Source organism: Podarcis vaucheri (assembly GCF_965113315.1).
Source record: "Podarcis vaucheri genome assembly, chromosome: 3".
NCBI classification, from domain to species: domain Eukaryota; kingdom Metazoa; phylum Chordata; class Lepidosauria; order Squamata; family Lacertidae; genus Podarcis; species Podarcis vaucheri.
In genome coordinates this window covers 55,060,836-55,076,399 of record NC_138761.1, presented here as the reverse complement: position 1 = coordinate 55,076,399, position 15,564 = coordinate 55,060,836, and the positions used below count along the sequence as shown (strand labels likewise).

The following is a 15,564-nucleotide window of genomic DNA, read 5'->3' as shown; positions in this document are numbered from 1 at the left end:
GTTGGCACACACTGTTTGCCACATCTGGAGAGCTTTCTTGCCAGCACTGGATGTGCTATCAAAGGCTCACCACTGGCAAGGAAAGCCTTCATACACTCCTGTGCAGTGAGCAGGGGAGGAAGAAGCAGAGTCTCACTTGCTAGCCATGATACATACACCAGCACATTTGGCAAGTGCAAGAAGGGACCTACATTTATTTTGTGCTGGTGTAATTGCACTTTGATGTGAGGTGGAATGGTGGTCCAATCCCACCTTTAATGGGAAAACACCAGATATGGGCATAGCACTGAATGCATGGATGGCAGGGGTGGGTTTGATGTGTGTGTTGATGGCAGGAGAATGGGGTTATGTCATGCAGCCCCGCAGCCCTATCATCCATTGTTTCTTAGCCAGGAAAAGATTCATCTCAAACCCTCATATTGAGAAGGAATATGTTCCAATTGGAGCAAGATGTTACAGAGAAGAGGTGGAAACAGTCCATAAGAAAGCGCCTGGATACAGATATGGCCTTCTCTACTACACATTGTCTTAGGTGTGGCGAGGTTACATTACAAAAGTCTCAGGTCCCGTGACTTGTTTGGTGTTAGTGGTTGCGTGGTGAAGCCTTGAGCTTGAGTTTATGGTGCAGTGACCAGTCTCTTGCATGCTGTAACTCAGGCTATGATTGCAGCTCAGCATGCTCTGGATCAGCTTCTGAATTTCTCCCCTGGTGCCTTGAGATGTGTCACAGCATTAGGAAGATCAGTTAGTGTCCTGAAAGGGCAGCTTGTAATAGCACTATGATCATGTCAAAAACCTTGTGTTAACCAGCCACATAGTAGTGTCACCCTAACCCTCTAAAAAAAGAGAGAAAATCAAATTTCTCTACTCAGATTTCTCTACTCATTTCCTTCTGATTCCAGGCAGGTGATGACCACATTTCCAGCAATGTTTATTTGTTTTGTATTACCAGTTGTAACTGCTGCTTTTTAAAATAAGTTGTTGATTCTGCCCATTGGATTTGCTTTCATTTATTTATTTTAAACAACAACAACATTGTTTGCAAATAGTTTTATTAATGCTATGGGACATTTGGGGGTTTCATTGTGAAGAGCTGGAACCTGGGAAATAATCATCACTTGAGCTATTAGCTGATTACATTCACATATTAGTTATTCCAGCTAAATTGAATTATGTATTAAGCACAGGCTTCCCTATTACTGTTCTACACAGCTGAATTAATAAGAAATCAATGGTGTGTGTAGTAGTTAGTGCGTCAGACTAGAAATGGAAACTGTTAAAGAAAGATGGGCGGACAGACAGACCAAAAGTCAAATCAATTTTCAGCCATGAAGTTTACTGGGTGGCCGTGGGCCAGCCATTATTTCACAACCTAACTCACTTCACAGAGTTGTTGTACAAATGAAATAAGTGCCACCATGAGCTTCTGAGAGGAAAGATGGAAAAACAAATAATTATAAGATCCCCAATTCCTGTAAACAATGTGTTATTTAGTAATTCATCAAGCCAATGGCTTCCAATGTATGATAGACTGTTCTGGTGAAGTCTTTTCACTGTCTTAGCATACTTTACAGTTTTCAGCAAGAACTGTTTGTACCAGCCTTTTTTTAAAAAAAAGCTAAAAAAAAAAGCTGCCCTTGCTCCTAAACTTTTAAGAGCATCCCTGCTATGCAGAAATTTGCCAGCCTTTCTGACATGTTGACAAAATGACTAAAGCTTAGAATTGGAGAGTAGGAAGGGACTCGTAAGGGTCATCTATTCCAACCCCTTGCAATGCAGGAATCATGACTAAATAATCCTTGACAGATGGTCATCTGACATCTGTTTAAAAACCTCCAATAAGAACCCACCACCTAATGCTAGTCTTACCCTGCCTTTGTGAGCTGCTATCATTTTAATTACCCACAATACTCTGAAGCTATGTTACATTAGGGGTATTGTGGTTAATTAAAATGGCAGTCCCCACCAGATTCTGCTCACCACCATACACTGCTGATTCCTGCCACCAGCAGGTAAGGCTGTTCAGAGCTAGTGCAGTCGTATCTTGGAAGTCAAACGGAATCTGTTCCAGAAGTCCGTTCGACTTTCAAAACGTTCGGAAACAAAAGTGTGGCTTCTGATTGGCTGCAGGAAGGTCCTGCAGCCAATCGGAAGCCATGGAAGCCCCATTGGACATTTGACTTCCAAAAATAGTTCGCAAACCAGAACAGTCACTTCCAGGTTCGGGAGCCAAAATGTTTGAGAACTAAGCCATTCAAAAACCAAGGTACAACTGTATAGTAATTTATCTATGACTTAAAAGCACAGCTGGCTCAGGTCTTTCATATTGGAAAGTCTCATAGATACTAGATGATGTGTGAATGCAAGATGCAAGTTTGCTGGCAATATTCATGCTGTGAAAATAGGAACACGCCAATTCAAGCATGTCAGTTCAATATACTTTAAAAGCAAGGATAGCCAAAATCTCGGCCAGCTTCAGTTTCTATTGTGTAAATTGGCAATTGCTTTTGAGTTGAGCTTAATCCTATGTGTTGTGCCCTGTGCTGAGAGACAGTATGGTGAAATGATGGACCTGGGAGTGGGGAAACCCATGTTCACACATCTGCTCAGCCATAAGCCACACCAGGTGATCCACAACCAGTTACCATCTCTCAGCCTTAGCTGCTTTACAAGATTGTACACTTGCTGCCAACGGCAGCTTATTATTGTGTAATTGTTATTAAAAGGAAAAACGTAGTGATGTGGTGGATAGACACTGACGTTGGTAACATGTTTTGGCATTTATGACATAATGTCTTGAGTGTGTCTGGGGCCTGATAATGTCACATGACCTTACCTGTCAGCAAAATGTACACAACTAATAGCCATTATATAAGAAGACAAGATACACTATAATAGATAATAACATTTCAAGACAGGAAGTGGAGACGAATGCATTAGCTGGCAGAAGCAAGAAGGGAAGAATCCTAAGCATGTTTCTGACCTTATGATACCATGACTTAAATACTCCAAGAATAGCAATGACTTAATGGCACCAAAGTCAACTAGGATCTGACATAGAGATTGTGAGCTGACAGTGCTGAGACAGAAATACCTTCCTCACTGTCAAGTTTTTTTGCCTAGCTGTTAAAACTCTGCAGGCCTGATAATAATAGGCTTCAGAAACGAATGTGCTACATCAAAAACCACTGAATTAGGGAAAGACTTAGAGAATAAATATACATAAAGTTGGAACCTGCAACAAACATTTGTTTTATTACATTTATATCCTCCCCTTCCATTGTGGAACCCAAAGTGGCATAGATGTGGGTCCCAGGTGGTCACCCACCCAGGCACCAACCAGGTTAGTTTTAGCTTCAGCAAGATGGTGGCCTCATGTGTCTCCTGACCGTCTCCTGTAAAAGGTTGCAGTGTGGTATTCCTGCTCAGGGTTCTGGCCTGCCAGCCATGCTTTCTGCCAGGATATTCCAGTCCACTCACCACTTCCCTATTGTCAGAGCTGCCACCCAGTCCCAGCTCACATAGGACCAAGTCCGCCAGCGTTCACTTTATAAGAGTCTTTATTAAGTTACAGGTTTCATTTCCGAACTGCAGCGTGCAGCTCTACACCTTCTGCCCTAGGTCGGCGAAGACCCGTCTGAGTCCCCGCCTCTTGCACACCAGCTTAATACCCTAGCCTTGCTCCACCTCCTTCGCCTCTCCCTACGTCTCTGGGTCCTTCTGCCCCCCTGGGCCTCCTCCCTTCTACTCTCCTCTGACGCTGACCCCCCTGATCCTTCTGCCTCCTTGCGGCGGGCTTTAGGACCTGGCTCACTCTCCGGGCTGCTTACTGCTCCAGCTTCCGCTGCATTTGAACTTGGCGCGCGCGCCCAACTCTCTACTTTCCTCTTAACCGTTGCCTCGCTCTCTGAGGAGGGCGTGACCACCCCTGACTCGTGCCCTCCCTCCTGCTGACAGCCTCCGGAACCCGATGCCTGGCTACCTTCCTCCCTGCTGCTCTCAGTCTTGAGCGTGGGTCCCGACTTCCAGCTGCTGCCGCCCTCAGTTATGAGCGTGGGTCCCGACTTCCAGCTGCTGCTCTCTGAATCTCCTCTGTTCCCTTCCTCCTGGGGTGTCCCCCCGGATCCCCCCCTTGCTCTGCTCACTGGGGCTCCCTTTTGGGAGTCCTCTGACTCACTGCTTAGGCTTGGAGATCTCGGGTCGTCATCATCACTCATTTTCCCTTCGGATTCCTCCCCCTCGCTCTCTGCTTCCTCCCTTCTCTGCGTCTCTGCTCCTGAACCCCTGACATCCATCCCCCCCTCGAAGCCCCCCCTTCCCCCCTCCCCGCTTTCAGGTGTGGGTGCTGGGTGCTCCCTCATCACGGGAGGGAATGCCGGATACAGTTCGCTCCCCGTGGGTGGCCGCCAACTGAAGACCTCCGAGTCTTCCTCCTCGCGGTCGCCGACGTTGACCTGTTCCGCTTCCATCTCTGTACCGCCGTGCTCGAACCCAAGGTCCTCCCCGAACACGTCCATGTCAGTCTCTGCGTCGGTCGCTCGACCTGGCATCTCCAGCCACTTCCGGCGCCATTGCTCCTCCGGGCGATCGTCCCACCAATACGAGGTGTCTGACGCCGAACCCGCCGGCGATCCTTCTGGGGAACGGGTGCTCAGTGCGGGTTCCCCGTCCGAGTCGAATCCATGGAACGTGCTGGAAGAAAGTGTGGGCGTGAACAGCCAGTCGTCGAAGAAGCTCGCTGGCATGGGTCTGTGTGGGAAAAGGGCATGAAACTCGTCCTTGAGCAGGGGTTCCTCCAAAGCGTAGTCTGGCACCCAGCTATTGGCGCTGGCCCGGGTGCCCTCTCTGGCTAGGAGGTATTCGACTCCCTCTTCTCCCCATCTGGAGTCCAAAATCTCCGTGACCTCGTTGATGGGGTCTTGCTGCGTCACCCCTCGCGTCTCCGTCCGCTCCCGGAACGGACTCGGTGCCGTCCCTGGCTCCTGGAATCTGTGAGGTGCCTTGTAGGGAGTGAGCACCGACCTGTGGAACACCGGATGCATTCTGGAACCCTCCGGCAGCGCCAGTCGGAAGGCTACCGGGTTGATTTGTGCTTCGACTTGGTACGGACCAATTTGCTTGTGCCCCAACTTCTTCTTGGCTAGTGACCTGGTCGGCACTGCGTGGGCTGCCAACCAGACCCAGTCTCCCACTTGGATCTCTTCGCCAACCCGCCTGTGCTTGTCAGCTTGCACCTTGTAGGCGTGCTTAGCTAGCTCCAGCTGCCGTCTGAGTTGATCGTGTACCGCCTGCAACTCTGACGCGAACGCGTCCGCCGTCTGTGGTTCTCCGTCCCCCACTCTCTCCCGTCCCGGGAAGGTTCTGGGATTCCTCCCATTGTTGGCGAAGAACGGCGTCACCCCTGTGGACACGTGCTTCGTGTTGTTGTAAGCGAACTCGGCGAGCGGCAGGTAATCCACCCAGGTCGCAGGTTGTTGATTGGCATAGCATCTCAGGTACTGCTGCATGATGGCATTGACCCTCTCTGCTTGCCCGTTGGTCTGCGGGTGTCTTGCTGATGCCAGATCGACCTTGACATTTAGAAAACTCATCAGCTTCTGCCAGAAATTCGAGACGAACTGGCGCCCGCGGTCGGACAGGATAGACCGCGGCAGACCATGCACTTTGAACACGTGATCTATGAACAGTTTGGCGGTTTGTTCCGCCGTGGCCACCTTCGCACACGGAATGAAATGTGCCATCTTGGTGAACAAGTCCACCACCACTAGTACAGCTGTCTTGCCTCTCGAGCTGGGTAGATCCGTAACAAAGTCCAGGGCCACTCTCTCCCACGGTTCAAACGGCGTTTGCAGCGGTTCCAGCAGTCCCGCCGGTGGTTTGTGCACCGGTTTGGCCCTCTGGCAGGTGTCGCACCTCGCAACGTAGTCCGCGACTTCCCCTCTCAGTCTGGGCCACCAAAAGTCCCTTGCGACTAATTCCACCGTTTTTTCCGTGCCAAAGTGCCCGGCCGTGGGTGCGTCGTGCAGCTGCTGCAGTACCCTGGCGCGAAGTTCGTCTCCCGGCACGTAGATGGCCCCTTTACGTAAGAGCAAGCCGTCTCGTATCTGGAACTCGTCGCCCTTCGCCGTGCCCTTGTGCACCTCTGCCATCTTCGCCCGCGCGAAGGAGTCGTCCTGCAACGCCCGCCGCACCGCATCCAGGTCTACTGTGGCTGAAGCGCACGCCCACGCTGTTGGCGCGAAGATGTGCATGGCTGCCGCTGGCGTCGCCTCTTCGAGGTATTGCGGTTTGCGGGACAGTGCATCCGCCATGACGTTGGTGTCGCCTGGGACGTACTCTATTCGGAAATTGAAGTCAGCAAAGAACTCCGCCCAACGTATCTGCCTCTGGTTCAGGAACTGAGCCGTGCGCCAGTGCTCCAGATTCTTGTGATCCGTGCAGACCTGCACCGTGTGCTTGGCGCCGATCAGGAAGTGCCTCCACGCCTTGAAAGCTGCATGAATGGCCAGCAACTCCCTGTCCCAGATGGTGTAGTTCTGCTCCGACTTGCTGAGCTTTCTGGAGTAGAACGCTCCCGGCCTCCAGACCCCCTGTGGGTCCCTTTGCAGCAGGACAGCTCCCACTGCTCTATCGGACGCGTCTGTCTCTACCCGCATCGGTTTGCTGGGGTCGATATGCAGCAGTTGCTCTTCCGACGCGAAGAGACGCTTGAGTGCCTGAAAGGACTGCTCCGCCTGCTCCGTCCAGATGAATTTCTTTTTCTTGGAGCTTAGCGTGTCCGTAATGGCCGCCGTCTGCATCGCGAACCCCTTGATAAACTTGCGATAGAAGTTGGCGAAGCCGACAAACCGCTGGACCTCCTTCCGATTGCGCGGGCTCTTCCAATCCAACACCGCACGAACCTTGGCGCTGTCCATGGCTAGCCCCTTGTCCGACAACTTGTAACCCAAGAAATCCACCTCCGTCGTGTCGAACTGGCACTTCTCCAGTTTGGCGTACAGTCTATGCTGCTGCAGCCTCTTCAGCACCTCCCGAACATCTTGGTCATGGGCTTGCTGCGAGTCGGAGAATATCAGGATGTCATCCAGAAAGCAGACGCACTTCTTGTAAAGGAGTCCCGCCAACACATGATGCATGAAAGCTTGGAAACAGTGAGAACCGTTTTGCAATCCAAACGGCATCACTCTGTATTCGTAGGTGCCCAGAGGCGTGAACATGGCTGTCTTCCACTCATCGCCCTCCCTCATGCGGATGAGATTGTACGCACCTCGCAGGTCCAACTTGGTGAACACGCGTCCCTTGCGCACCGTCGCTAGCAGGTCGTCAATCCTGGGCATGGGGAAATCAGAAGGCTTGGTCATCTTGTTTAAGAGGCGAAAATCCACCACCAGTCTTTTCTGGGGCGTGTCCTTCTTCTTCACGAAGAAAACAGGACTGCCCCCTACTGCCCTGGACTCCCGGATGAAACCGCGCTGCAAATTGTGATCTATGAACTGTTTGAGTTCCTGTAATTCGTCCTCAGACATGGAATACAGCTTCCCTTTCGGCAGCGTCGCCCCTGGTAGGAGGTCAATCTTGCAGTCATATTGCCTGTGCGGTGGTAGCTTGTCAGCCTCTTTCTCGCAGAAGACCTCCAGAAAGTCTGCGTATTTGTGGGGGACTGCTTGCAACGTTCCCAACTGCAGTTGTGATTCCTCCTCCTCTCCCTCCTGTCTGGGCAGGATGCAGTGTTCTGCGCAATAAGAGGAGCCGAAGATCAGCTGTCTCTGGTACCAAGCCAGTGTCGGACTGTGCCTGTCCAGCCAACTCATGCCCAACACAATGGGCGTGTCCGACAGTTGGGTGACATTAAAACTGATGACTTCCCTGTGGTTGCCAAGGCGCATCACCATCGGTGGCGTTTGCTTCACCACCTGCCCCCCGAGCAACTCTCTGCCATCCACTGTGACGACTTGCAGGGGCAGAGTGGCAGGCAGTAGCTGTATAGCGTGCTGCTCCACAAAATCCTGCGCTATAAAGTCTGCGTTGCTTCCAGAATCCACAGAAAGCGGTACTTCGATAGTGACGCCATCGGGTAGCTGGAGAGATGCTGTGAGCTGCACTACTGGTTTGGGTGGGAGGGGGTCCGTGGGTTGCAAGCTCGCTGGGGACTGCTTCACTGATGCGTCTGGCTGGGCCCCAGTGCCTCTGTCTCCAGCCAGACATCGTCGTTTCCCTGCTGTGGTTCTCCTTGCTGCGTTGCTGCAGTCACCATTGCTGAGGCTGCAGTGTGCTTGTGGAGCCTCCGGGGACACTCTTTCGCCAAATGGCCTGGATCCTCGCAGATGTAACACTTCCTGTTCCCTCTAGGAGGCTTCGCTTTCACTGCTGTCGGTGCTTGGGCTCTGGCTGCTGACTGAGCCCTTGCACCTCCAACCTCCATCGGTTCCCCTCCCCCTCCTGGCGGAGGTGTGGATTGCGCACGCGCTGCTTCTCTTGGAACGAAAGAGAAACTTCTCGCTGCTTCGCGCCCTCCACGTCCTTCATCTCTGCACCAGGGACGTTCTTCCAGCCTCACCCCCACAGTCAGCGCCCTTTGGACCACCTCCTGCGTGCTTCGGGGCCTCTCCCCCCTTGCAATTTCATCCTTGACCGCTGAGCTTAGACCCTCCCAGAACAGGTCTCTGACAGGGGGCGAATCCCGGTCCCACTCTAAGGCACTGACCAGCGCAAAAAAGCGGGCGTGGTACTGCCGGACGCTTGCCCTCCCTTGTTTCAGTCCATGAATCTCCCGTCGGGCAAGATCCACATCAATAGTAGACAAAAAACACGCATCCATCGCTTTGATAAAGGCATCTGCATTCTGAAGCGCCGGATCTTTATCCCTCCACAAATTGCGTAGCCACGCTTTAGCATCCCCATGCAAATGGGATAGTATGAACCCCACTTTCTCTTCCTCATCTCTAAAGTCTTTTGCCAGCAGTTGCAGTGCGCACATTACGTCTGCTCGAAAATTGGGGTACTGTTGTAAATTCCCATCGAAGTGAGCCACAAGCCCTCCTGCTCTCCGTGCCAACCCAACCCCCTCCGGTCTGGGTCCTGGCTGCCCGTGTTTAACCCATGCTTCAAACCTGGCGTGGAGATCTCTGTAGGCGGCTGCCGCATCCTCCTCCCTCTTCTTGGATGCCAGTACCTCCGCGTTCAATTGGGTAACTGCCTGTTGCAGCGCTGCAACTTTCTCTGCTTCCGTCATCTCTGCTAACCGTCGTGAGCTTGCTCCCAAACACCGATCCCCTCCTCCAGCTGCCTCTCTCTCCGCTGCGAGATATCAGGTGTCCGAAGCTTTTAGGAGACGGGTCTTACTGTCAGAGCTGCCACCCAGTCCCAGCTCACATAGGACCAAGTCCGCCAGCGTTCACTTTATAAGAGTCTTTATTAAGTTACAGGTTTCATTTCCGAACTGCAGCGTGCAGCTCTACACCTTCTGCCCTAGGTCGGCGAAGACCCGTCTGAGTCCCCGCCTCTTGCACACCAGCTTAATACCCTAGCCTTGCTCCACCTCCTTCGCCTCTCCCTACGTCTCTGGGTCCTTCTGCCCCCCTGGGCCTCCTCCCTTCTACTCTCCTCTGACGCTGACCCCCCTGATCCTTCTGCCTCCTTGCGGCGGGCTTTAGGACCTGGCTCACTCTCCGGGCTGCTTACTGCTCCAGCTTCCGCTGCATTTGAACTTGGCGCGCGCGCCCAACTCTCTACTTTCCTCTTAACCGTTGCCTCGCTCTCTGAGGAGGGCGTGACCACCCCTGACTCGTGCCCTCCCTCCTGCTGACAGCCTCCGGAACCCGATGCCTGGCTACCTTCCTCCCTGCTGCTCTCAGTCTTGAGCGTGGGTCCCGACTTCCAGCTGCTGCCGCCCTCAGTTATGAGCGTGGGTCCCGACTTCCAGCTGCTGCTCTCTGAATCTCCTCTGTTCCCTTCCTCCTGGGGTGTCCCCCCGGATCCCCCCCTTGCTCTGCTCACTGGGGCTCCCTTTTGGGAGTCCTCTGACTCACTGCTTAGGCTTGGAGATCTCGGGTCGTCATCATCACTCATTTTCCCTTCGGATTCCTCCCCCTCGCTCTCTGCTTCCTCCCTTCTCTGCGTCTCTGCTCCTGAACCCCTGACACCTATGTTTTCATTTTCTCCCCGCTGCTGTCAGCATTGCATTGCCACTGAATATGGTCACTCCTCGTTGGGCTGTTTGGGGTCTGCCCTGAGGTTCTTTTTTAAAGTTGTTTTTATACTAAAGCAAACCCTGAGGTTCCTTCAAGCATTCCCTCTTTGGCCTGGATGGTGCCATTTTGGCTATCTAAGGATCCAGCCGCCAAGGAACTTGCTAAAGAGATGGAATGATGATTCTAATTTGAAAGCCAATGTGGTTAATAGGGGCTTGAATGTTGGGCATAGTCCATAAAGTACTGGAGTTGAATCGTCACTCATACTGAGTAATCTTAGGCCAGACACATTCCTTCAATCCAACCTATCCCATTGGGCTTTTGTGAAAATAAGAAAGGTAGGTGCCGTATAGTTCACCTAGACTCCTTGAAAGAATGTTTTTTTTAAAAAAAAAATATGGCAGCTATAGTTTCATATATCAAGGCAGTAATGATTCTATGGCGCTCACAAACTGCTTATTTTTCACAAAGGGATTTATATGCTGGATTGCTATGACAAGACTTTAACAAGAAGTTTTTTTCATGAGGGAATTTGTACTGGCATACAGTTGCATTGTACACAGCCTTCCAGTTAACTGCTGGCTCACTCATCTACACTAAGTACTGTTCTTTCTGAGAGAGTAACATGTCACACCCCACTGCACCAGCCAAATGGTGACAGATAGGAAGCATGACAGCAGATGTGCTGATGGGGTGGTACAGTTTTTTCAACTAGCATGCCTGCCTGATATAATTCATATGTACTGTCAGGTGAGCCCTGTGTAGAGGTTTGAAAGCTGCTTACCTTTCATGGCAAAGGGCATCTGGATCTTCTTCCTTTCCCAGAAGCCTTTCCCCAACTCAGCTCAACAGGAGATGGGTTTGCAGCATCCCTCTAGACAGAGACCATTTCCCCTGTGGTTTGATAGGTGGGGTTTCCTCTTTTCCTTCACCCATCCTCTCTCTTCTAAAAGAAGTCTTTCCAGTTGGAGGATGTTTTGGTATGACCACAACTTCTGCTTTCATCATGTCGCTTCTGATGCCTTTCTTAAACTAATATCCTCCAGATGTTTTGGATTCCCAACTCCCATCAGCCGTAGCCAGTATGTCTGGTGGTCAGGGATAATGGAAATGGTAGACCCAAACATTTGGGAGGGCACCAGGCTGGAGAAGACTGATATACAATTTCTGAATCTTGTTATTGTCACTCCAGCAAGGGAGAGTTGCTGGTCTGCTTCCCTTCACTCAGCTCAGTAATTACAGCTGGTGCTTTCCCCCCTGCTGTTTCCTTGTGGGTACTGCATGCCCACAGTTGCTTTTTCTCAGACCCTGCCTGCACTTAAGCTTATCATTATGTCTTAAGAAATGCTAATCTGAAATGGTAGATGGGATGTGGATCTATAAAGCCTAGGTTAAAATTCCGGTTCTGTAACAAATATTTAAGATCTCAGTCCCTGCCTCAGTAGACTATTATAAACCAAAAGTAATAATCATTGGGTTAATGAATGAATGAATGAATATAGTGTGATGGGTGCCAGCTTTGGTGGGGGGAAAGGGGAATTAACATTTTTTTCTGGCCTTCCTGTGGTTATCAGATTTCTAAAAACACAGTGTTGATAAACAATCTCGTCCTTGGTCTCCCCCTCCCCCCATCTTTTGTGTGCTGGTTAAGAGAAAAGTTAGCCTGTTTTTGAGTGAAAGGAGATAAAACTTTATAAAGATAAAACTTAGGAAACATGATGGAACAAATAGCCTAAGGGATGTTAGACTTTTTTGCTCTGCATCTCAGATCTGAGACTGATTCACACACCACTGTTAAGTGTATGTTAAACCAGTTCCTATGTATTATAGGAAACCCAAAGATGTAAACACCAGTCTAAAGGCACATTGCTTCTTTGCATGTTCCATCTCCAGTTGGAGGCAGTTGATGGGGAGCATAAGTGGCTGTTTCTTCAGCTTGTAAACAGCCTTGTGTATAGTAATATAGAAAGCTGGTATACAAATTAAAAGTGAAATGAAATGAGAGTGCTGTTGTGCTTACTCAGCTTTAGGCTTCCCAGAGCCAAGTAGCTACCCTGGGCTCCTTTGGTAGCAAGGGTGGGATATAAATTTAATGAATGAATATTTTGGTTGGCCACTGTGAGAACAGGATGGTAGACTAGGTGCATCATTGGCCTGATCCAGCAGGCTCTTTAAATTTGGTTGACAACTATTTCTTCAAGGAAACCAGTTCCTTTTCTGGCCATGGGTACCTAGAGGTGGTCAGGACTGCTTGCAGGAAGTACTTCTTTACATAGCTCATTGTTAAAATTGTGGAATTTACCTTACTCCCACATAATGCCACGATAGCCGCCAACTTTGATGGTAAAGGGCTTAGCCAAATTCATGGAGGATAAGGCTACCAGTCATGATAGTTGTGTACTGCCTCTACCAATGCCAGTTGACAGGAATCCTAAGTGGGAAGAGCATCCGATGCTTCTGGGTTTCCCATATGCCTCTAGCTGGCAACTGCAGGAACAAAAGTCAGTCATTTTAATTGTTTTGTACTGCTTTTAATATTTTTATATTGCTGCACACTGCTCTGATATTTTATGAGAGGGTGGTGGTATATGAATATAAACAAACAGGATTCTCTGCCAGATGGGCCTTTGGTCTCTTCTTATGTTCATGTTAGAATACAGGGTTTCATATATGGGAAAAACAGATTAACGCTTTAGGTCAGGCTTGGGGAACTTTTGGGACTCCAGCCCTCAACAGCCTTGGCGCCTGCATAACCCATAGTCAGAGATGGTAATAATTTTTATTCCTGCAACATCTGCAGAGCCACAAATTCCCCGCTCCTATTTCAGGTACTTTAAATGCCAGAATCGCGAGGGAAGAGCAAGAGAGCCCAGTTAGCAGCCTGTGCCAATACAGATCAGCGCCACAGGTGTGTCCCGTCCCGTCCCCTCACCCGCCCCCCGCCCGGTTACTGGTAATCTCACTTTTAGCGCTAAATTGCCCTGCTTTTATCAGTGAGATAACGCGGAGAGCTTTCTCTCCGGCGGGAGGCATGCGGCCAAGCGCACGAGGCGCTGATGCTGTAACAACCATCATTTTGCAAAGATTACGCACGGCGAGGTTGAATCATTGGACCTGCGAGGGAGGCAGGATCCCGGGCGGAACGAAGTCGCCTTCCTCCCACCGCGGATACCCGGCTCGGCCTGCCTCCGTCTTCCCTGCCGCTCCCTTCACCCCCTGCCCGGCGGCCTCCCCTTTTCTCTCCCGGAGCTGCGCTGCTCGCTTCTGCCTCGGCGGCGGGTGGGACGTTCTGCCCGCCTCCTCTTCCTCCTCCTCCCGGGTGGCGGCGCCCGGCTCCATTCCATTCTCTGACCACAGGAGCGAACGAGAGCGCCTGTGGCGGGCTTTGTCCCTAGACGCTCTCCGTACTACCGAGGCTCCCGGCTTCGCTCCTCTCGGAGCCTCTTTCCAAGATGGCGGCCGCACGGCTGGCTCTGCGCGGCCGAGTCTCCCTGCAGCCGGGTCGCCAGTGACGCCCTCCTGCTGCCTCCGCCGGTGCAGCCGACCCGGCTCCGCGCCCCTCTTCTCTCGCCTGCAGAAGGGCTCCCGCCGCCGCCGCAGCAGCTATGCCAGCCTCGGTGCACGCATGAGAGAGGCTGCCTCCGCCGCCGCCGCCATCGCCGCCCGAGCCATGGAGGAGCCGGAGCCGGAGTGCAGCGAAGCTGCCAAAAAGTAACGCATTGGTGGGGACCGGGGGTGAGAGGGAATAGTTTCGTTCGCTTCTCCTCTTTCCCCCTGCCGTTTAAATTGCAGCAGCCACAAGGTCGCCTCTTTGCACAGCAGGAGACTCTTGCATCCCCTTCACAATAGGCTCCGGTCTGCAAGCTTCCGCTTGTCCGGCTGTTCCTGCAAGGGAGCTTTTCTTTGGATGCTGCTTTGGCTGGGAAAGGGGTGGGAGTGGATGCCCGTCTGTCTGATGCTCAGCTTCGCCGGTGACCTGCTACGTTGATTTTAGTAGGATTGCCTCTGGGGTAAAGCTGGGTTCTGCAGTTTTACAGTCTCGGGGACACCCTACTCCTGGGCAAGGGAATTAATGGTTAAAACAAGCAAACAAACCGAGGGACAAAACTAGGAGTTGAAAGTTGTGTGTGCTTATTTGGACTTCAGTTGATTTTGATGCAAGGGAGCATCTTGAAAAAGTGTTGTGTTCTAGATTTGGGAACCATTATTAAAATGTGTAGATCGATCCGGATGCAAGGTGCCCTGTATTATTATTTTTCTAGCCCAAGAAGATCCTTTTGAACCCCTTTTCCCATGGTGTAAATGAAAAACAAAAGTGTACATGTAGCAGCCTAATCTTAGCTATGCTTACTCAGGAGTAATCCCACTGGGCTAAGTGGGGCATGTTCTGAAGTAAAGGTGCACAGGATTGCAGTGAAAATTATTCAAAGTGAAACTAATGCAGCCTCTGCTGTTTTCAGCCTTTTTTCAGGAGAAAGTTGAGAAGGCAATAATTTTCTGATGGTTGCTTTATCTGTTGATGCAATAGTGGAGACAGTACCAGTATGTCTGAGCCTCATTTTTAAAAACTTTACTTTAACTATGTGATCATTACAATACAGATTGCGTGAAGGCTGCTTAGTTGAATTCTACAGTTCCAAAGTGCCTCTGAGAAGAGGTAGATTAACTAACAGTGCAGTCCTAAGCATTTCTGCTCACACTGTAAATTCAGTGGTGCTTGCTCTCATGTTAGTGGGGTTAGGATAGCATTTTAAATTGGGGTTGTGGAAAAGGGGACAAATATTCTCTTCAAATTAGTTTGTATAGTAATTCAGTTCATTGGTTCCTTTTCTGTTATTTGATCAGAGTGTTAAAAAAAAGACAAAGATCTTGTGGGCTTTCACATAAATGCTGAGATGCTATGATGCTATCTTTTTCTGCTCTTGTCAATGATGCAGCAAATAGGATATTCATCAAACTCTGTGCAAAAGTTGTTAACATATAGACTCAAGTTCCTTCCTACTTTCTGAGTATGCCCACATTCATATTTCCTTACATCCCACGTAATTAACTAATACTGTTGGCCAGACAATGTGAGATTACATGTGGGGGTGATTGTTTGAAATATCTATTATTTTTCATGTGCTGAGTCGGCATGTAATTGCAAACTTCACATGATCACTGCATTTGCATCTCAGGGCTGGAAACCATACTTGTGTTAGTAGGAATTGACCTTTAGAGATGAGAATGAAAATAACTTCATGGATCTGATGTCTTCAGGTTTCCAGCTGACTGTCAAGCTACTGCATAACTCATAGTAATTCCCAAGCAATTAGTTCTCTTGCTTAGATAACATCCTGTTGATTCATTTTACTTCTCACCAGCAGGCATACAG

General features: G+C 50.3%; 1 protein-coding gene and 1 long non-coding RNA gene across 6 annotated transcripts in view; one reads left to right on the top strand and one right to left on the bottom strand.

Moving 5' to 3' along the window:
• Window positions 1-13,044, bottom strand: part of LOC309528149 — a 33,169-nt gene extending 20,125 nt beyond the window's left edge. The window contains exon 1 of the long non-coding RNA XR_014217571.1: window positions 10,975-13,044. This is a non-coding gene — a long non-coding RNA (uncharacterized lncRNA). The remainder of the gene's footprint in view (window positions 1-10,974) is intronic.
• The window catches only part of MAP3K4 (mitogen-activated protein kinase kinase kinase 4), a 77,416-nt gene that overhangs the window by 9,586 nt on the left and 52,266 nt on the right, over window positions 1-15,564 (top strand). For 2 of the 5 annotated variants that reach the window (XM_082215175.1, XM_082215174.1), the window contains exon 1: window positions 13,146-13,901. The exons of 1 other annotated variant lie outside the window; for it this stretch is intronic. In XM_082215175.1, the coding sequence (XP_082071301.1) occupies window positions 13,222-13,901 (680 nt within the window). In that variant the 5' untranslated portion in view covers window positions 13,146-13,221. Of the gene's footprint in view, window positions 1-13,145; window positions 13,902-15,564 lie in introns of those variants that run through there. 2 more of the 5 variants (XM_082215177.1, XM_082215176.1) reach the window with 1 other exon arrangement.